The sequence below is a fragment of the Ranitomeya imitator genome, chromosome 8 (assembly GCF_032444005.1).
Source record: "Ranitomeya imitator isolate aRanImi1 chromosome 8, aRanImi1.pri, whole genome shotgun sequence".
In the NCBI taxonomy this organism is placed as follows: domain Eukaryota; kingdom Metazoa; phylum Chordata; class Amphibia; order Anura; family Dendrobatidae; genus Ranitomeya; species Ranitomeya imitator.
In genome coordinates, this window is record NC_091289.1 from 73,470,993 (window position 1) to 73,493,730 (window position 22,738).

The window sequence follows — 22,738 nt, forward strand, 5'->3', positions numbered from 1 at the left end:
GCTTGCTCAGGAATGGCAGCAGGCTGGTGTGAGTGCTTCTGCACGCACTGTGAGGCGGAGACTCTTTGAGCAAGGCCTGGTTTCAAGGAGGGCAGCAAAGAAGCCACTTCTCTCCAGAAAAAACATCAGGGACCGACTGATATTCTGCAAAAGGTACACGGAGTGGACTGCTGAGGACTGGGGCAAAGTCATTTTCTCTGATGAATCCCCTTTTCGATTGTTTGGGACATCTGGAAAATAGCTTATTGGGAGAAGAAGAGGTGAGCGCTACCACCAGTCTTGTCTCATGCCAACTGTAAAGCATCCTGAAACCATTCATGTGTGGGGTTGCTTCTCAGCCAAGGGAATCGGCTCACTCACAGTCTTGCCTAAAAACACAGCCATGAATAAAGAATGATACCAGAATGTCCTCCAAGAGCAACTTCTCCCAACCGTCCAATAGCAGTTTGGCGCCCAACAATGCCTTTTCCAGCATGATGGAGCACCTTGCCATAAAGCAAAGGTGATAACTAAATGGCTCATGGAACAAAACAGAGATTTTGGGTCCATGGCCTGGAAACTCCCCAGATCTTAATCCCATTGAGAACTTGTGGTCAATCATCAAGAGACGGGTGGACAAACAAAAAGCAACAAATTCTGGCAAAATGCAAGCATTGATTATGCAAGAATGGACTGCTATCAGTCAGGATTTGGTCCAGAAGGTGATTGAGAGCATGCCAGGGAGAATTGCAGAGGTCTTGAAGAAGAAGGGTCAACACTGCAAATATTGACTTGCTGCATTAACTCATTCTAACTGTCAATATAACCTATTGGTACTCATAATATGATTGCAATTATATTTCTGTATGTGATATAAACATCAGACAAACACTAATAAAAACCAGAGGGCAGCAGATCATGTGAAAATATAATTTTGGTGTCATTCTCAAAAATTTTGGCCATGACTGTACTATACGTTGTAAGAACTATCCAGATCGTTAGGAAAATGAAAAATGTACAAGACACAACATAACAAAATTGAATTTTAAATTAGTTTGTCTAAACATTTTTGTTCTACACAAAATAAAGATCCCTCTAGTTTTAGCTTGAAAATAACAAAGGTCTGCAAAAAATAACATTTCAAGAGTTGTTTTTGTTAGTTGACGTAATCTTTATGGATTTGGCACACCAAAAAACAAAAATGACCTCGGTTTTGTCATAGGACATCACGTTTCCTGACAATTTAGGTAACTATGTTAAATAAGGCAATACCGCGAAATAAATGAAAATAGACTTATAAAATTAATTTTTTATTACAAATTTTTCATGAAAATCATATTTGCACTGAAATAACCTCACTAACACTCACTAAAATTGATTTTTTTTCCCCCTCTGATGCTTCTCTTGGTACATTTATGCTTGTGAGTTGCATCTGGAATGTCTCTGAAACATCCAACTGTAGTCTGCCATCATTGTAATGCTCCATTTTCCCTGGTATCTTCTTTCCATCCCTTTAATCTTATGGTCCAATCGTTCACCTTGCTCTTCACTCACAACTCCAAAACTTTCAGGAAAGTAGTCAAGGTGAGAATGGAGGAAATGCACTTTCAAACTCATCAGGCAATCTAAAGCTTGAAATGCTTTCAGCATTCATCCGACAATCTTTTTCTAGTCAGGATCTTTTTTTATTGCCTAAAAATTTCTCTGTGACCTCTTTAAATGCAATCCACTCTTCTTTTTGAAGATCCATCATGGTATTGACAAACTCTTTATCAGATATAAGCCTTCTAATGTCTGGTCCGATGAACACACCTTCCTTCAATTTTGCCCCCCGAGAGGCTTGGAAACTTGGTGACCAAGTATTTGAAGCATTACCCATCTCTTGGGAGTGATTTGAAAAATTGCTTCATCAATCCCAATTTTATGTGGAGAGGTGGTAGAACAACTTTATTGGGAGGTACCAATGTTTCTCGGATGACATTTTTTTTCACCAACCGTGAGCGCCGTTGGCTCTCAACTCTTCTTTGTCCATTGATTTTATCGGTCTCGACTGTCCCACAGACACTGAAAAAATGGGTATTTGGTATACCCAGCTGGTTGCCTGAGCAGCATGCACAAGACCACACACACACTTGGCAACCGTGGTCTTCATATTTAAGTTTACGAAGAGCCAATTTCAAGGTCTTGTAGGTTTCCTTCAAGTGTACGGAATGACCTACAGGGATGGAAGCGTACAAACCGCCATTGTGGAGTAAAACTGCTTTGAGACTTATTTTTGAAGAATCTATAAAAAGACGCTGAATTATATTGGATTTTAAATTGACCCATCAAACCTTCAACATTGATGCAATGAACCAACTTGTCTTCCTGGGCAAAGTAAGGAACGAACTCCTTTTCACGATGTCTAAACCATGAAAAAGACACTCCTGGTAACATTAAATTCCTGCTTTTGGGCCTTGATCCCGGTAACTCAGCGTCATCTTTGCAAGATTCAAGTCTCTTAAAGGGACACTGTCACCTGAATTTGGAGGGAACAATCTTCAGCCATGGAGGCGGGATTTTTGGGTGTTTGATTCACCCTTTCCTTACCCGCTGGCTGCATGCTGGCTGCAATATTGGATTGAAGTTCATTCTCTGTCCTCCGTAGTACATGCCTGCACAAGGCAATCTTGCCTAGCACAGGCGTGTACTATGGAGGACAGAGAATGAACTTCAATCCAATATTGCAGCCAGCGGGTAAGGAAAGGGTGAATCAAACACCCAAAAACCCCGCCTCCATGGCTGAAGATTGTTCCCTCCAAATTCAGGTGACAGTGTCCCTTTAATAAATTCTTACTCTCCTCCTGGGAAAAAAAATTGGAATGGGATCAACTTCAAAGTCAGAACTTGATTCGTCATCTGGTTCAGGTATGATTCCACCTTCCTTTATGTATAGGTATCTCTTCCAAGGTAGCAGGGGCCTTGGGTACTGGTATATCTGTGCCATAGGGGATGGGACGAATTGCTGAGTGAAGATTGGAGAATTATACCCTTTCACATTGCATGAACTAAAGTAACAGTTGTCACTATGGTTCTTTTGCTCTCGCCATACCATAGGATTCCCATAACGGAAAGCTTTTTTCTTACCCTTGAACTAATTTTGGAGGTCCTCAACACATCGTTTGCACACTTTATGAGGCGCCCCAGCTTTCTCTTGATCTCCAAGTTTTAGTCCGAAGTATGCAAAGTATACTTTTTTTCCCAAAGTCTGTAATAATCAGCTGTTGATTCAACACTGTATATTCACCACAAATGAAACAGAAACGATCAGGGCGAATTAATACACGTCCATAAAGTGATGACGCTAATTTGTGGAAACACTGTTGATGAATGAAATTCAAATGCAAATTTCTTGAAAGTGTAAGGACCTTTCATTATGTTACTAATCACCTGACTGCCACCAGCCAATCATGCAGTTCCTATTGATGTTATTGGGGAAAGAAAATAAGCAGCCTTCCGATGATTCACACCAGAGTTTGCAGAAGAACCTATAGGTTTGTGGCAAGTCTTGACGTTTACGATTTTATTCAAAATTTTTTTCATTATCAAAACACCAAAATACATAGAAATTACCGTATTTTTCAGATTATAAGGTGCACTTTTTTCCCACCATATTTTGGGGAAAAATGGGGGTGCGTCTTATACCAGGCTTGGGTGTCATCCTCCTGTAGGGGAGCTTTCTTGCAATGCGATGATTGGGTCCAAGTGGGTCTTCCCTCCAGCTTCACAGAGGTTGGTGTCATCAGTGGCACTTGGAAAGGACCATCAAATCTGGGATCGAGTGGTGTTCTCCTTACAAACTTTTTTCACCAACACTCTGGCTCCTGGCTTCAAGGAGTGCGTACCGGACACTGAATCTGGATCTGGCAATGAAGAAAAAAAAAACTCAAGAATGGATATTAGCAAGTTTCTTGGTGAGTTCAATTGCATAAGCAGACAAAGTATCATATTGCATAGTCAGCTGCTGAGGGAAAGAATACCCCTAACCTGGGACTAGACCCAAACAAAATTTCATATGGTGACAGCCTTTCTGGGCCTCTGGGAGTTTGCCTAACACTAAGTAGTGTGATTGGGAGTGTCTCCTGCCATGCTTTATTTGTCTCTTGGACAACTTTCAACATCCTGTTCTTAAGTGTCCATTTCAGTCTTTACACTTTCTCACTACTCTGGGGATTGTAAGGAGTGTGTAGGCCACACTACACTACTAGTCTGACCCTACTGCTGACCAGATCTCTCGTGTGAGATTTGCTGTGAATGTGGGTCCCTGGTCACTCTTTATCACTTCTGAGACCCCATATCTTCATATCTCATCTCCAAGTGTAGCTTCTTTGCAGTAGTCTTTGCTGACTGGTTCCTCACTGGGAAAAACTTCTGGCCATCCTGAGAACACATCCACGACCACAAGAGCATATTCGAATCCCCCACTTGCCGACGTCTGGATGTGGTCTATCTGGATCCTCTGGAAGGGGTACAGTGGTCTGGCAAGATGATGTGTGGGAACTTTCTCCATTCTTCCAGGGTTGCATTTGCCGCAGGTCAAAAAACTGCTAGTGAACTTGGCTGTTAGGGTGGAGATCCTTGCAGCAAACCAGCAAGCACCAATCAGATCATTCATCTGTGTCTTTGATCTGTGTGTGGGTGCATGTGCCCACTGGACCACCATAGGGTTCTTGCTTCGGGGTAAACAGCCTTTGTAGTCCATTGAGTATACCCTTCCTTCTTCATGTGTTGCTCCGTTCCGCATCCAGCATTCCTTCTTGTCCTTTTGGGGCTTGCTCCTGCAGCTTTTTAAGCAGATCCCAAGACGCCATCTGGTCATCATGTAGTAGCCGTCCGGCTCTACGACTTCTCCCACTTCTCCATATTGTCTTCCTTTAGCTGCCGTATCCTCCATGTTGTTTCCCCGTGCCTCTACTGTGTTCAGTTTTCCATGTGCTTTGACTTTTACTATTGCCACCATTTTGGAAGTTGGAGTGCGTCCAGCAGGTCCTTGATGGCTCCATGATGCTTCACGGTTGTTCCGCTTGATGTGATGAAGTCTCTTGCAGCTCAAACGGGTCCAAAGTCGTGTGCTGTGCCATGTGAGTACCTTGAATCCGTATACATGTTCGCAGTCTTGTCTTCTGCCATCTGGTAGGCCTTCGTCATCGCTATCAGTTCTGCTTCCTGGGCTGACAGACTAGGCAGCCAGACTTCTGGACCACAGGACTCTTGATTGCTGGTCACTGCACATCCCGTGTGGAATCTTCCGTCATCATCTGCAAATCTGGAGCCATCCACATAGAGGATCAACTCTGTGTCGGTCAGTGACTCTTCTGCCACCTTGGGTAGTCCTGCTGTTTCCTGTTGCATGATGCTGAAGCAGTCATGGTCATCCGTCCAGAGCAAATCCAGATCCCTGCGGAAGGTATCATGCAGACTTTGATCAGAATTTTGATCTGAGGGTCCATATCTGTATCCCCCCTTGGGAGTGGGAGTAGAGTGGACGGGTTGAGGACTGTGCATCTGGAGATGGTGACATTGTCGGGCAGTAGAGAGCACTGGAGGCGAAGATGCCTGGCGGTGGAGAGATGTTTTGGCTGGGTTTGGATATTCAAGAATGATGCTGCTCTCATGCAGGAGGGAGCTCCCCTTGCAACTGGATCCAGGCGAGCTGAAAAGTAGCCTAAAGGTCTCTGCTTTCCCCCCTGAAGCTGCATCAGGACTCCAGTAGCAAGGCCTTCTTTTTCCATCAGGTAGAGATGGAATGGCTTCTTGTAGTCAGGTAGGCCTAGTGCTGGCACTGAGACTACAGAGCCTTTTAACTTCTTGAACGAGCTGAAGGCTGCATCTGTCAGGAGGAACGGGGTTACGTTGATGCAGTCATACAGAGGATGCATTAGGACTGAGGCATCAGGCATCCAGGCTCTGCAATACGAAACTAGACCAAGGAAGGCCTGTAGCGCCTTTGGAGTTGTTGAAGGAACCATCTTCTCCACTGTGGTCTTCCGGTCATCTGTCAGGTGTTTCGTCTAGTAAGCAATACAGTGTCCCTGGAATGTAACTCGCTTCAGACACCACTGGACCTTGTTCTTTGAGACCTTTCAGTGCTGCTCCGCCAGGTAGATTAGGAGAGACAAGGGAATGGGCTTTACACGTGCACAAAGGAGTAGATCGTCCACGTATTGTAGCAGGGTTACTTCTGCATGTTCTGTGACCCATTTGGTGAGGACTGTGGACATTGCTTTGCTGAACTTTGAAGGGCTGTTCTGGGCCCGCTGTGACATCACTGTCCATGTGTGCTGTCCCCCCTGGTGCGTTAAAGGCAAACAGGAACTGGTCTTCTGGATGAAGGGGAACACTGGAGAAAGCATTGGCCAGGTCGGTCACTGTGAACACTTTTGCTGTGGAAGGCACATTTGAGAGCAGAGTGTGCGGATTCGTCACAATTGGAGTTTCAAACACCGTGACGTCATTCACAGCTCTCAGGTTATGTACCATTCTGAACTTGGCTGGTTCTCCTTTCACAGTCTTTTTCTTGACCGGGAAAAGCGGGGTATTGCAAGGCGATGTGCAAGGAACAATGATTCCTCTTTCCAGGTAGATCTTCAGTTGGTCAGAGACAGCTTGACTCTAGGCGATGGGCAGGGGATACTGGGCCTTGCGAGGATATGGAGTGCCTGGCTTGAGTGATACCCGCACTGGAGCAATTTGAGGTTTTCCCAAGTCCTGGGGTCCCTTAGACTATAGACTTTCTAGTACTACGTCCAGTACCTCCTTGGGTAGGCCTCCTTTGGTTGTTTGAGGTTCATGTAGGGCCGCCAGCATGATTCTTCTTGGGTCAGGGATGAAGAAAGTGTCACAGTCGCATATTCCTGGAACACTGTGGTCGCCTTCAGCTTTTGCAGTAGGTCCGCTCCCAGCAGATTGAGTGGCAGGTCCCTGACACCACAAAGTGGGACAGGATAGAGTGTCCTGGCAGAGTGCACACGCTCAGAGGCTTTGTCGGCTGGGAATGTCTGACTTGACCATCAATGCCCATGCGAGACACAGAGGATTCTGATAGTCAGGTGGGATCGCGGAGTTCCACAGGTCTCATCACACTTCTGGCTGCACAGGTGTGTAGAAGAAAAGATCTGACAACGCCATCCACTTTCAGACTTTCAGAGCAATTTGAGGTATTGGTCCTGCAGATGGGGTTTTACATGTCAGGAGCATAGTGTCTTGCGGACCTGGCTTGCCCCTGTCCTATTGACGGGCTGCTTCACTGCTTTCTGTACTTCTTCCTTGACCTGTTTCTCTGGACCAACCCTTGTGTTGCGTGGGTGCTTTGCACTGGTTCCGGAAATGGGCAAACTTCCCACAGTTGCAACACTTGACACTTCTGTTTTTGTAGGGTGGTTGCGCTTACAGGTCAGTGGTCACCATGAGAGAGGCCGTCTTCTGCACTCCTGGTTGGGACTCAATCCCTTTGGCTACTGTGGACAACGGCATGATGGGCACTGTAGCGGCAGCGGGGTCCAGCCTGCTGATTAAAGCTGCGGGGCCTGGTGGTAAGATGGGGCCTGCAGGTGCGTCCGTGGCGAGGCCCGGGGGTGCCATGAGATCGGCGGCTGCATCCAACCCGAGGTCTTGGGGCATTACAGGGGCTGCATCTGCCACCACTTCTTCCCCCTGGTTTGACATAGCTTCTCCCCTTTGCTAGCCTTATTGAGGTCAGTGTCTCCTCTCCGGAGTCTGCAGCGGTTCTTCTGGTGCGTCACTCGGCACTTTGCAGTGTCTTCACTTCTGGCTCCCCTTCCGGCGTTCTCAGCAGCGCAGCACCCGTGTTTCCTTCTTCGCACTCTTTGTGGTGCTATGATGGCGGCAGCTTTGGCGACAATCAGCAATAAACAGTCTCCTAGTCGCACATAACCTGTTTTGCTGGATCAGTCCACCGCTATTGACCTGTTCTCGGGCCTAGCCACTATCAGTGGTTTCCTGATTGGCTGCCTCAGTCCATGCACAAAGACCTGTGCCAACATTTGCCTGTGTATCTGGTCATGAATGGTGAAGCCCAAGTTTTGGAATACTTGCATTACTCTGCCATGAAACTTCTCCACAGAGTCAGTCTTGTCTTGGCTCATGTCATGTAAGCTGAGGGCTTGTCCTGCCAATCTGCCTTTGGCCCACTCTCTGAGCTGTTCAGTTAGCTGTGGCCCTGACTCCCAAGCGTGTACATCTAATTCTGCTGGAAGTTTGAATTGTTCCTTCATGATTGGCCAGAGTGCATCACCTGCTTTTATTTCCATTTATAGCCCAGAGCTCATTCCAGGTGGCTATATATGTTCGCTGGTTCTGCTACATTCTTCGGTAAAATGGCATGGGATGCATCTCTGGGTCTGGAAGATTGTCACCTGACTTGGGGTGAAGTGCACATAATGTAATGGTGGTGCCTCTATCTGCCCCTGCATTCTTGGTGCTTGTGGGTTTCTTTTCCTAGTACTGGGCAGCATGTATGATGTTCCCTCCCCATCTTCATCAGAGGAATAGTTTTGATAGCGTGTGCTGGGGTCATACACTGGCTGATTTATGGACTCAGAAGTTGCCTTTTTGTGTGAGGATGTCTCCCCCCCTTGCTGAAACATAGGCTTATAGTTCTATGTTGATGTGAATGTAGGCAGCTCTGACCGGTGCTGAAGTTGTACATTATCAGCAGATGATGATGTCAGTCCTCCCCCCTCTGCACCTGGGGCTGAGCTGTCTGCAGGGCTGAGCATGAGACTCTTAATGTCAGGGTCCTGGGTTCGAGCCCCACGTGGGGGGGGAATTGCCTACTGCATTGTGTGTAGGGGGATTTTCACATTCTTCCCCCGATATTATAACTGGCAATGGCTGGAGTGTGCCAGGGACATAGAAGGGGTGCCTTGTGCTGTAAGGACCACATTGTTTGAATTGGGTGTTGGCCCAGCCGGCAACACAGAAGAAGAAGAGTCTGAAACAGGAGGAGATATATGGGGCAGATAAAGAGGAGGAGATGAAGAAGAAAGGGGTTGATGAAAGGTGTATAGGAGGAGAAGGTGATGAGTGAGGAAAAAGGAAAAGAGGGAGGAGAAGATGGGAGGTGTGAAGGAGAGAGAAGAGGAGGAGAAGAGAGGCGTGGAGATGGGTGTGGAGAAGGAAGAGCAGGAGGAGATAGGTGTGGTGGGGGAGTTTAGAAGGAGGAGAGAAAGAGGGTAAGTGAAGGAGGAAAGAGGTGTGGAGAAGAAGAAGGAGGAGTAGAGAAGAGAGAGGGAGAGAGCGAGAAGAGAAAAGTGTGGAAAAAGGAGAAGAAAGGAGAGTGAGAGAAGAAGGAGGAGAGAAAGAGTGACAGAGAAAAAGGAGGATAGAGAGGAGAATTCCTCCCCCCTCTGTGCAGTCGGGCATGGTTGGAATAATAATGCCTTCTCCCTGTAGGGAGGATCGGGGTGCGCCACATATTGCGCAAAATCTCCCTATACCATAGATTCTGTTGAGAGCAGACTGCACATGTCTAATATATGGGGAGGCGCTGATGGCTTAATACCTTTCCCCATTTTATACACATAAAAATCACTTCCTGGTTTGCTCACATATCTTTCTATACCACCTAAACGATGTAAGCTCTACTGCTACTGTATACCATGTACTAGTATTCAGCAATATAACATCAGCTAACTTCCCTTATTTTCCTTTCTACGTCATGCCATTCTGCAGCTTGAATTCTGCCATTATTATAGATTTCACATACTTTATACCTTCCAAAATTCTTCACATACTTAACACCTTCGTGTTCTGCCACTATCTGGGGGCCGTTTTCTCATCAGGAAGTAAAAGACCCTCCTGTTGCTTGGCCACTTTATTTCCCATGGCAAAAACAAAAAAATGAAAAACAAACAAAAAGGAAAAAGAAAACAACAACAAAAACTTTAAAAAGATTGGGTATATGAAAAGACAAAAAGAGAAGAAAACCTTCAAAAAGTTGGTACAAGAAGTTGATATAAAAAGGAAAACAAAACCGTCAAAAACTTGGTACACAACCAAAAACTTAAAACCTTGATACAGAAAGATAAAACTTTAAAAAGTAAAAGACAGAAGGAAAACCTTCAAAAGAGTAAAAAGTTAAAACTGCTTATTTTTTTTTCTTCCTCTGCTCAAACGCAGTCAGACACACACACTTCCCCTTTTCTTATGCTACTGTATCGAAAGCCACTAAAATCACGTATCTGAAAATAAGTATGTCACAGCAAAAATCATAGATACCATTTAGTTTCACTTCTTCAAAAATAAAATTGCTACACTGTAGCACTATTCAGAACGCAGAACCAGAAAACTTTACAAAAACAGATGTGACAGTGTAATTTAAAATGGATGTATCTTTGCTACAGCAGAAGGGGAAGTTCAGAAAAAGAGGAAAAAAAACATTCCTTTACAGTTGTATGCACTTAAAGCAGCAATGCGTTACTTGAACAAACAGATACAGACTCCGGGAGAATCGATGCCCTTTTTAATATTCTGTGACACGTGCAGGTTACTCTGGGAACAGACTACTGCCAGTCGCACTGGGCACACCTATGCCCTGGTCGCCTGAGTGAGAAACAAGCAGGAAATCTACCACCCCGGTCCGGTCGTCCTAACTGGATCGCCGGCACTACGGGAATCTGCAGTAGCCCTCTATGTTATCACTACCAGAGCCTGGAGCTTGGGACCACCTGCCCCGGGACTACCTGTTCCTCCTATGCACGGGAATCCTGCAATACCTTATCGAGCGATTTGACCTCCTGCGGTCTGTTACCCAGCAACCACAAGCAAAACAGTCACCACTCCAACTGTCTCCCGTATCTTACACAAACATGGAACACATTCATTGCACACAGCAGACACCTTGACTTATATCCCAGGGTTTTGGATACGGGCTTGGACTTTTTACACTATCTGGGAATGCGGTGGTGACCACACCTGACCGGCAAGAGGTAAAGACCCGGACTGGGCACAGGGGACTTTCATGTAAGATGATAACATCTTCTTACCTTACTTATGGAGCTGCGCAGTCTCCGTCCCGTAAACCAAGGCTGTAGCCAACACCTCCATCTCTCCGGTCAGCAGGGTCCCCGTGTCTTTCGTCCACGCCCCACGTTGGGCGCCAGATGTTATGGAAATTTGGGTTGGATAAATCTATCCCTGTGTGTGCTGCGGCCGTTCCCAATAAGACTGAGTATTTTGAGTGCTCATCAAGAATGGACTGTACACCATTGTGACAGAAAAATATTCCATCAATACTGATGATTTATTGTACATACATAGTTTTATAATTGCATATAGAAAGGAGTGGTTAGGGGTGATTAGTTAATTACCATATTGTCTAGCTCCTCTGTTTTTGGTTATCTAAATATATATAGAATATTGTGATTAATGCACATATGAATGCTGATTAAGCAGCTAAAATGCAGCTCTCTGCATCTAGGACAAAGTTGAGACATCTGATCAGCACTTAATACATCTGGTGCTGTTCTGCTTTTTGGGCATCTGGAAAGTACTGAGGAACCATCTGGCCTAGCTCATGTGGTCAAGTTGAGCAATTGATTATAAACTAGCTGAGTATATAGATATATTAGCTGTGGATATATGAGTATATATGATTATAGAGGAGTATACATGCAAGTGAGATCAACATGATATGTATATTTCTATCACAGTATTTCATGTATAAAATTTCATCTTTTATTAGGGATAGTGAATGTCCTGCTCACAACTCCTCTTTGGGTGGTAAATACAAGACTGAAACTTCAAGGGGCCAAATTTAGAAACGATGATATAAAACCCACTTCATACACTGGCATTGCAGGTAAGTGTCTAGGAATTATGGCACAGATTTAATGATTCTGTGTCAATATTATACAGGATAAAAAATTAGACATAATAAAAATGCACCTAATTGAGTAAAGCAGCTCATGCGAAATGATACACTATGCACACAAGTATTGGGGCTCACTTCTAAATTAATTTTTTACATTCAGGCCCCTCGCCATGCAGTCTGCCTTTACTAACATTCCTGTAAGAATGACTTGTTCTATAGAGCTCACTAACACCAGGGCAACCCTGTAATAGGATGTATCAAAGTGGCGCACCACATAAAGGTGCAGAGCGGATTGCCGAGTGCTCAAGTAAAAAGTTCATAAGTCACCAACTGTCTGCAGACTCAATATCCACAAAGTCCACAACTCTTCTGAGATCAACATTGGCACAAGAACTGCACCTGGCACTTCATGGCATGGGAGTCCATGGCCAACATCTTCATGCAGTCTTACATCACCAAGCTTTGTGTGAACAGTTTGGGAAATACCCTTTTCTGTTTCTGAACGTCTCTGCCACAGTGCACAAGGCAAGGTTCAAAATGGAATAAATGGGGGGGTTTGGAGTGAAAGAACTTGACTGGCTGCACAAACCCCTGTCCTCAACCCCATCAAATACCTTTGGTATGAACTGGAACGAAGATTGGGAGCCCAGCAAACTCATTCAACATCCTTGTCTGACGTCACCTCTTGTCTTCTAGATGAGTGGCAAAAACTCCCACGGAAAACCACAAAATCTTGTAGAAAGCCTTCATAGAAGGAATTTGATATTGCTGAAAGGGAAGAGACCAACTTGATATTAATGATAATGGATCTAAAGCTCCTGTAGGCGTTGTCATGATATGTACTTTTGCCCTGTCCTGTATTTGAATAATATGCCATTTGATGTATTTAACTGTTCTCTGGTTTCTATTAGCTGTAATTTATATATTTTCTTGTGCTGGGAGTTCACCTGTAACAATATGTCTCCTTCCCCCAATAGTTGCAGCCCTAAGCTCTAATGTAATTAAGCTTTGTCAACATCACTAGTGGAGGAATAGCCATTCTTCCTCACAGCAGGTGGCTAGTCAAATGTACATACTACATAGATTAAGCGGAGCCCACCAGTCTAGAATCTTCTGGTGGACCCAACCATTGAATAGAAGGTGTGACCCCTACCCCCCTTCATGGGCGGATCCCAGGAGCTCAGACAATCCATTCTTATTTTGAGATCAGATGTGAGTTGATCCTTGAAAGAGAAGGAGTGGGGATTCTTAGCTGAGGCAAGACCCCATGTCCATCTGTGACTGCGGAAGCGAACGGTGCGAGACTTGAGCTGAGGACATATCTCGTCGTTCGTGGGATTGTTTTGGGATCCCTTGCACTCGTGTGGACTAATGCTTTGTTAGCTGGCACAAGGATTATCGGGAGGTGCCCCTGAACCTGTTCTGTTGGACTAATTGTGGACTCTGTAGATCTACCTGCATGTGTTGTTCCAGCGTTCTTGATAATAAATCTGTGGAATCATCCTTTGGCCTGTTGTCCCTTCTTGCTCTGCCGTACACCCCGTCACAAACTGGTGGCAAGCGGTGGGATCAGAGCAGAAGGAATGGAGGACAATGGCCCAACATCGGGAACCAACACCGCAGAGTACAAGAACTGGACTTTGGGGAGCCTACAATCAAAGGCCTGTGAAGTAGGAGTCCGTTTTAAGGGACTCTCCAAGGAGCAGCTTATTGAGGCTTTGGAAGGAGTTCGCCTGCAAGATGACGCTGAGGAAGGACCCTCACAGCAAATGAAGGAAAGACTGCAGCCGGAGGTAAATATCCAAAAAAGTCAGTGGGTTGTGTGGTACGAGGAGGAGTTGGCATTGCTGGGAGAAGAGGCCACCATAGACGATAAGAGGGAGGCCATTCACAGAGCTCACGAGAGGGAGGCCATTCACAGAGCCGAGGACAGAGCTCAGGAGATGGCATTGCTGGAGAGGCAGATCGCTTTGGAAGCAGCTAGAAGCTCCAGACAGACTGTAACCCCAGCACCCACCATGAGGGAACTCCCCAGAGTGTCCCGCAAAGACTTCAAGCCCTTTAATGAGGCTGCAGGCGACATTGAGGGCTTCTTCCAGGACTTTGAGCATCAGTGTCGATTAATGGAAGTCCCGGAAAGGGAGCGAGTCCAACATCTGGTGGGGCTCTTAGAGGGTGGAGCTGCCGCAGCCTATAGAGCTATGGACCCTCGGGGGAACTGTGAGTATGCGGAGATTAAACGGACTATTCTAGAACATTATGCTGTTACCCCAGACACTTACAGGACTCAGTTCCGTACTTTAGCCTGTGATGAGGAAGTGTCTTTCAAGATGTATGCCCACAGACTCAAACAAATATGTCATCGCTGGCTGGAGGCAGAGGAGGCCTTAACCTGGGAGACCTTCCTCCAGGTTATCCTAAAAGAGCAGTTTTACTTCAAGTGCCCTGCTGAGATCCGGGAATGGGTGCGTGAGAGGAGACCAGCCACTGTGGAGGAAGCTGCAGCTCTAGCTGATGAGGCTCTCACCATCAAGCCTCGGTGGAGGGTTCTGTTGGAGGATGGAGAGAGGCCTACCAGCTCCACAACACCGGTGGCCCCCTGTTCTTCTGTCCCCATTGTTCCCCGTTCCTCTAAGCCACCACCTCATGCTGATACCCGTGTAAATGTGCCTCCAGTTGCTTCCACTGCGTTTTCTGGAATACGACGAGGAGAGGAAGTAGCAGAGCGCAGGTGTTATGGTTGTGGGCATCTGGGGCATCTGCAGGCCTCATGCCCAGCCAGCCCATGGAGGAGTCGTCCTCAAAACCCTACAGCACCTTCAGGTGGGGGCCGGCCTCCAGGTTCCCTTACCCCTCGCCCAAGAGGACGCCTTGGATGGAGTGAGACCCAGCACAGATGCTATCGATGTGGACAGCCGGGGCATCTGCAAGCCTCCTGCCCAGCTGTTCAAATGAGGATTAATCCTGTACCCAGTTGTATTATTAATTATGTACAGCCAAGTGCCATGGAGGACGACGTGTCACCACTACGTGAGGACTGGCCTTGTGCCTCACCCACCCATGTTGCACCACTAGGAGTTTATGGTGTGTGACCTGCAGCTATGACGACTTCTGCTCATCGAGGTAAGCACTTGCAGGAGGTCATGCTGGATGGACAGAGACTTATTGGATTTTGTGACTCAGGGGCTTTCCTCACACTGGCTGATCCCCGAGTGGTTCGGCCTGAGGCAATCCATCGGGGACCTGGGATTGTCATTGAACTGGCTGGTGGACAATGGAGGACTATTCCCACAGCCACTGTGGATCTGAACTTTGGTTTTGGGGTCAGGCGATGTGTGGTTGGGGTGATGGGTGGTCTGCCTGCAGATGTTCTCCTGGGCAATGATGTGGGAGAGCTACGATGCCAATTTGTGGCTGCATGAAGCCACATGTAAGTTACGCTCTGCCTGTGTGTACTTAACCAGCGACCTGTAGAGGTCCCTGGTACGTACACAAGTTGCGAGGGGAAGGGATTGTTATGATATGTACTTTTGCCCTGTCCTGTATTTGAATAATATGCCATTTGATGTATGTAACTGTTCTCTGGTTTCTATTAGCTGTAATTTATATATTTTCTTGTGCTGGGAGTTCACCTGTAACAATATGTCTCCTTCCCCCAATACTTGCAGCCCTAAGCTCTAATGTAATTAAGCTTTGTCAACATCACTAGTGGAGGAATAGCCATTCTTCTTCACAGCAGGTGGCTAGTCAAATGTACATACTACATAGATTAAGCGGAGCCCACCAGTCTAGAATCTTCTGGTGGACCCAACCATTGAATAGAAGGTGTGACCCCTACCCCCCTTCATGGGCGGATCCCAGGAGCTCAGACAATCCATTCTTATTTTGAGATCAGATGTGAGTTGATCCTTGAAAGAGAAGGAGTGGGGATTCTTAGCTGAGGCAAGACCCCATGTCCATCTGTGACTGCGGAAGCGAACGGTGCGAGACTTGAGCTGAGGACATATCTCGTCGTTCGTGGGATTGTTTTGGGATCCCTTGGACTCGTGTGGCCTAATGCTTTGTTAGCTGGCACAAGGATTATCGGGAGGTGCCCCTGAACCTGTTCTGTTGGACTAATTGTGGACTCTGTAGATCTACCTGCATGTGTTGTTCCAGCGTTCTTGATAATAAATCTGTGGAATCATCCCTTGGCCTGTTGTCCCTTCTTGCTATGCCGTACACCCCGTCACAGGCGTATGAATACATTTGCTCTTATAATGTATATTTAGTGCATTGTTTAAACTGCCTAAGTTTAGCTGTTATTAAGGAAGACAATCACAGGAATAAAATAGTCCTTATTTTCTTCACATAGTGTCTGTATATACTTTTCTGTACCTCACAATGCAGATCATGTCTCCCTCATACAGTTTTGGCCAAAAGTATTGACCCCGTGCAATTCTGTCAGATAATACTCAGTGTCTTCCTGAAAATGATTGCAAACACAAATTCTTTGTTATTATTATCTTCATTTAATTTGTCTTAAATGAAAAAACACAAAAAGAATTGTCCTAAAGCCAAATTGGATATAATTCCACACCAAACATAAAAAAGGGGATGGACAAAAGTATTTGCACTGTTTGAAAAATCATGTGATGCTTCTCTAATTTGTGTAATTAACAGCACCTGTAACTTACCTGTAGCACCTAACAGGTGTTGGCAATAACTAAATCACACTTGCAGCCAGTTGACATGGATTAAAGTTGACTCAACCGCTGTCCTGTGTCCTTGTGTGTACCACATTGAGCATGGAGAAAAGAAAGAAGACCAAAGAACTGTCTGAGGACTTGAGAAAGAAAATTGTGAAGAAGCATGAGCAATCTCAAGGCTACAAGTCCATCTCCAAAGACCTGAATGTTCCTGTGTCTACCGTGCGCAGTGTCATCAAGAAGTTTAAAGCCCATGGCACTGTGGCTAACCTCCCTAGATGTGGCTGGAAAAGAAAAATTGACAAGAGATTTCAACGCAAGATTGTGCGGATGTTGGATGAAGAACCTCGACTAACATCCAAACAAGTTCAAGCTGCCCTGCAGTCCGAGGGTACAACAGTGTCAACCCGTACTAACCGTCGGCATCTGAATGAAAAGGGACTGTATGGTAGGAGACCCAGGAAGACCCCACTTCTTACCCCGAGACATAAAAATGCCAGGCTGGAGTTTGCCAAAACTTACCTGAAAAAGCCTAAAACGTTTTGGAAGAATGTTCTCTGGTCAGATGAGACAAAAGTAGAGCTTTTGGGGCAAAGGCATCAACATAGAGTTTACAGGAGAAAAAAAGAGGCATTCAAAGAAAAGAACACGGTCCCTACAGCCAAACATGGCGGAGGTTCCCTGATGTTTTGGGGTTGCTTTGCTGCCTCTGGCACTGGACTGCTTGACCGTGTGCATGGCATTATGAAGTCTGAAGACTACCAACAAATTTTGCAGCATAATGTAGGGCCCAGTGAGAAAGCTGGGTCTCCCTCAGAGGTCATGGGTCTTCAAGCAGGACAATGACCCAAAACACACTTCAAAAAGCACTAGAAAATGGTTTGAGAGAAAGCACTGGAGACTCCTAAGGTGGCCAGCAATGAGTCCAGACCTGAATCCCATAGAACACCTATGGAGAGATCTAAAAATGGCAGTTTGGAGAAGGCACCCTTCAAATATCAGGGACCTGGAGCAGTTTGCCAAAGAAGAATGATCTAAAATTCCAGCAGAGCATTGTAAGAAACTCACTGATGATTGGTCGTAGTTATTTTGGCTAAAGGTTGTGCAACCAAGTATTAGGCTGAGGGTGCCAATACTTTTGTCTGGCCCATTTTTGGAGTTTTGTGTGAAATGATCAATGTTTTGCTTTTTGCTTCACTCTCTTTTGTGTTCTTTCATTTAAGACAAATTAAATGAAGATAATACCAAAGAATTTGTGATTGCAATCATTTTCAGGAAGAAACTGAGTATTATCTGACAGAATTGCAGGGGTGTCAATACTTTTGGCCACAACTGTACCATTCCATCAAAGTCAGTGTTCCTTCCTTTTTGAGCACTGCCATGCACGCAAACAATAGTTTTCTCCCACATATGGGGTATCTGTGTGCTCAGGAGAAATTGCACAACAAATTTTGGGGTTCATTTTCTCCTGTTACCCTTGTGAATGTAAAAGATTGGGTCTGAAAGAACATTTTTGTTTGAAAAAAATGTGTTTATTTTTTGTATTTTCACTTCTCAAATTTATAAACTTATGTGAAGCACTTGTGGGTTGAAGGTGCTCACCACATATCTAGATAAATTCTTTGAGGAGTCTAGTTTCCAGAATGGTGTCACATTTGAGGAGGTTTTGGGGTTCAAGGTGCTCACCACACATCTAGATAAGCTCTTTGAGGGGTCTGTTTGTGTGCTCCTAACGAGCCCTGCCGTGCGCCCAAACAGTAGTTTTTCCACACAAATGGAGTATAGGCGTGCTCTGAAGAAATTAAGCAACACATTTTGGGTCTATTTTCTCCTGTTACCCTAATGAAAAGTGAAAAATTTGGGTCTGAAGTAACATTTTTGTGAAAAAAGTTAAATGTTCATTTTTTTCCTTTCATTTTGCAAAAATTCCTGTGAAGCACCTAAAGGGTTAGTAAACTTCTTGAGGCTATGTGCACACGTTGCAGATCTGGGTGCAGAATTTCCTGCACAAAATCTGCATCTCCTGGCAGAAAACGCAGGTGCAGATTTGATGCGGTTTTCTTGCAGATTTTGTGCGTTTTTCCTGCAGATTCAGTGCAGATTTAATGCGTTTTTTTTATCCCTGCTGATTTCTAGAATGGAATGGGTGCAGAAACGCTGCAGATCCGCACAAAAGAAGTGACATGCTCCTTCTTTCAATCCACTGTGATTTCCGTGCAGAATTTTCCACACCATTAGCACAGCATTTTTTTTTCCTATTGATTTACATTGTACTGTAAATCACTTTGTGGATTTGCAGTAAATCCGCAACATGTGCACATAGCCTGAATGTGGTTTTGATCACCTTGAGGAGTGAAGTTTTTAGAATGGTATAATATTTTGGTATGTTCTATATAATACAGAACCCGGCACTCAACTTTGTAATGAGTAGAAGTGGATAATTTAGGCTACGTTCACATTAGCGTTGCGCGCCGCTGCGTCGGCGACGCAACGCACGACGCACGCAAAAACGCGTGCAAACGCACGCAAAAACGCTGCGTTTTGCGACGCGTGCGTCGTTTTTTGACGAAAATCGGACGCAAGAAAAATGCAACTTGTTGCATTTTCTTGCGTCCGACGCTAGCGTCAAAAACGACGCACATGTCGGAAAACGCAACGCGAAAAACGCATGCGTCCCCCATGTTAAACATAGGGGCGCATGACGCGTGCGTCGCCGCTGCGTTTCCCGACGCTGCGTCGGTAAACGCTAATGTGAACGTAGCCTAAGTGATTCCCAAAATAGTAAACGTTTCGGTCTCAACAGGAGACCTTCATCAGTAACTGTAAGAGTTTGCAAAGATACACACCATATCAATTACATAATAGGGGAAAAAAGGAAAAAATATACAGTAAAATATAAACAAAGTATTTACAAGAAAATATACAAAAAGACTTCTTCACATATTTTCAAAATGGCAAGGCTTGTGTGACAATAGTGGCGGTGTGGAAGAAGAAATACCTATTGTGGCACAGTCATAATGAATAGATGGAAATATCATACCTTTAATGGGAATTTAGAAAGTTAGACGAAATGGCTGTAAAAGTACCTATGGGCAGAACGGAAAGCTAATAAAGCTATGAGGCAGGATAAACTGAGAAAAGTAAGGAGAATTGGTTGAAACATTACCAATAGTGCATATAATGCTCCAATAGATGTCATCTGTGTGTGGTGGATGCAGCGTGGGTAAGTGCATATGGATTATTAACGAAGATAATAATAATTGTAAAAATTGGTTTGGTCATTAAGCTGCAAATTGGCTCCGTCACTAAGGGGTTAAAATGTCCCTAGTTTTGTTTTATTATAGATCAGTAATGTACATACATGACACTTTGTAAAGTATCTTCCTTTTAACCATCTATTCATTCAGTTTGTTCATTGTATGTTTTTTTAGATGCTTTTCAAAAGATACTGCAACAGGAAGGGGTTCTGGCTCTATGGAATGGTACATTGCCTTCTCTACTTTTGGTTTTCAACCCAGCCATTCAGTTCATGTTTTATGAAGGATTAAAGAGGCAGCTTCTAAGACAACAGGCAGAAGTAAGATCATCATTTAATTGTCTTGTGCTTTTATACACTGGGGAAAATAAGTATTTGATAAACTGCCGATTTTGCAAGTTTTCCCACCTACAAAGAATGGAGAGGTCTGTATTTTTTATCATAGGTACACTACAACTGTGAGAGACAGAATCTAAAATTAAAAACCAGAAAATCACATTGTATGATTTTTAAATACCGTATATACTCGAGTATAAGCCGAGATTTTCAGCCCAAATTTTTGGGCTGAAAGTGCCCCTCTCGGCTTAAACTCGAGTCAAGGTGGGTGGCAGGGTCGGCGGGTGAGGGGGAGAGGGCGCTGAGGCATACTCACCTAGTCCCAGCGATCCTGGCGCTGTCCCTCCCATCCCACGGTCTTCGGTCCTGCAGCTCTTCCCCTCTTCAGCGGTCACGTGGGACCGCTCATTAGAGAAATGAATAGGTGGCTCCACCTCCCATAGGGGTGGAGCCGCGTATTCATTTCTCTAATCAGCGGTAACAGTGACCGCTGATAGAGAAAGAAGCTGCGGCACCGAAGACCAGCTGTGACAGGCAGAGTGAGCGTCAGGATCGCTGGGACTAGGTAAGTATGTAATATTCACCTGTCCGCGTTCCAGCCGCCGGGCGTCGCTCCATCTTCCCGGCGCTTCCATCTTCCCGGCGTCTGCGCTCTGACTGTTCAGGTCAGAGGGCGCGATGACGCATATAGTGTGCGCGGCGCCCTCTGCCTGATCAGTCAGTGCAGAGACGCCGGGACCAGACGCCGGGACCGGACGCTGGGAGCTGCAAGCAAGAGAGGTGAGTATGTGTTTTTTTTTTTTTTTTTATTGCAGCAGCAGCGGCGGCGGCACAGATTTATGTGGAGCATCTATGGGACAAAATGAACGGTGCAGAGCATTGTATATGGGGCACAGCTATGGGACAAAATGAACGGTGCAGAGCATTGTATATGGGGCACAGATATGGGGCAATAATGAACGGTGCCGAGCACAGTATGGGGCACAGCTATGGGACAAAATGAACGGTGCTGAGCACAGTATGGGGCACAGCTATGGGACAAAATGAACGGTGCCGAGCACAGTATGGGGCACAGCTATGGGACAAAATGAACGGTGCAGAGCACAGTATGGGGCAGAGCTATGGGACAAAATGAACGGTGCAGAGCACAGTATGGGGCACAGCTATGGGACAAAATGAACGGTGCCGAGCACAGTATGGGGCACAGCTCTGGGACAAAATGAATGGTGCAGAGCACAGTATGGGGCACAGCTATGGGACAAAATGAACGGTGCAGAGCACAGTATGGGGCACAGCTATGGTACAAAATGAACGGTGCAGAGCACAGTATGGGGCACAGCTATGGGACAAAATGAACGGTGCAGAGCACTATATGGGGCACAGCTATGGGACAAAATGAACAGTGCAGAGCACTATATGGGGCACAGCTATGGGACAAAATGAACGGTGCAGAGCACAGTATGGGGCACAGCTATGGGACAAAATGAACGGTGCAGAGCACTATATGGGGCACAGCTATGGGGAAATATGAACGGTGCAGAGCACTATATGGCACAGCTATGGGGAAATAATGATCTATTTTTATTTTTGAAATTCACCGGTAAATGCTGCTCTTCCACCCTAGGCTTATACTCGAGTCAATAAGTTTTCCCAGTTTTTTGTGGCAAAATTAGGGGGTCGGCTTATACTCGGGTCGGCTTATACTCGAGTATATACGGTAATTAAATTGCATGAAATAAGTATTTGCTCACCTACTAAGTATAATTCTGACTCTCACAGACCTGTCAGTTTTTCTTTAAGAAGCCCTCCTACTCCGCACTCATTACCTGTATTTATTGCACTTGTTTGAACTCATTTGTTAAAAGACACCTGTCCACACACTCAGTGAATCACACTCCAACCTCTCCACCATGGTCAAGACCAAATAGCTGTCTAAGGACACCAGGGACAACATTGTAGAACTGCACAAGGCTGGGATGTGCTACAAGGACAATTAGCAAGCAACTCAGTAAGAACACAACACCTGGACTAAGTATTGTGGCACTTCCAGTTATGTTACCCCTATTGAAGGATCTTAGTGTTTTTTACCCACTATGGTGTTCCTTCCATAGCTAATAATGTTTCCACATTCTGCCACCTACACAACATGATGTTCCCCCACAAGCCCCCCCCACACACAATATGATGGTCACACCAGCCCCCTCCCCAACCCAACAGTATGATGGTAACGATAGCCCCTTACACAGTATGATGAACATTACAGCCCCCCTAGACAACATTATGATCGTCACAGCCCTCTACGCAGTATTATGGTCACCACTCCCCACCGTGGCCCCTAAGGAAAATGGTTTCTGCAGTCCCTCATACAGCATAATAGACACCACAGCCCTCATAGTGTATGGTCAAAACTGCCCTCACATAGGATGATGTCTACCAACGCTCTACACACAGTATAATAGTCCCCCCACAGCTTGATAGTCTCCATAGCCCATCATACAGTACGGTGGTCCTTCAGTCTACAATCCCAATACAGTATGAGGGTCCACTGTTATGATGCGGTGGTTTAGGAGCAACATGGAACGAGCTCTGAAGGAAGTGGTAACTGTA

General features: G+C 45.4%; 1 protein-coding gene across 1 annotated transcript in view; it reads left to right on the top strand.

Moving 5' to 3' along the window:
• Positions 1–22,738, top strand: part of SLC25A17 (solute carrier family 25 member 17) — a 136,722-nt gene that overhangs the window by 63,003 nt on the left and 50,981 nt on the right. The window contains exons 5-6 of the mRNA XM_069737078.1: positions 11,723–11,839; positions 19,971–20,116. Of these exons, the coding sequence (XP_069593179.1) occupies positions 11,723–11,839; positions 19,971–20,116 (263 nt within the window). The remainder of the gene's footprint in view (positions 1–11,722; positions 11,840–19,970; positions 20,117–22,738) is intronic.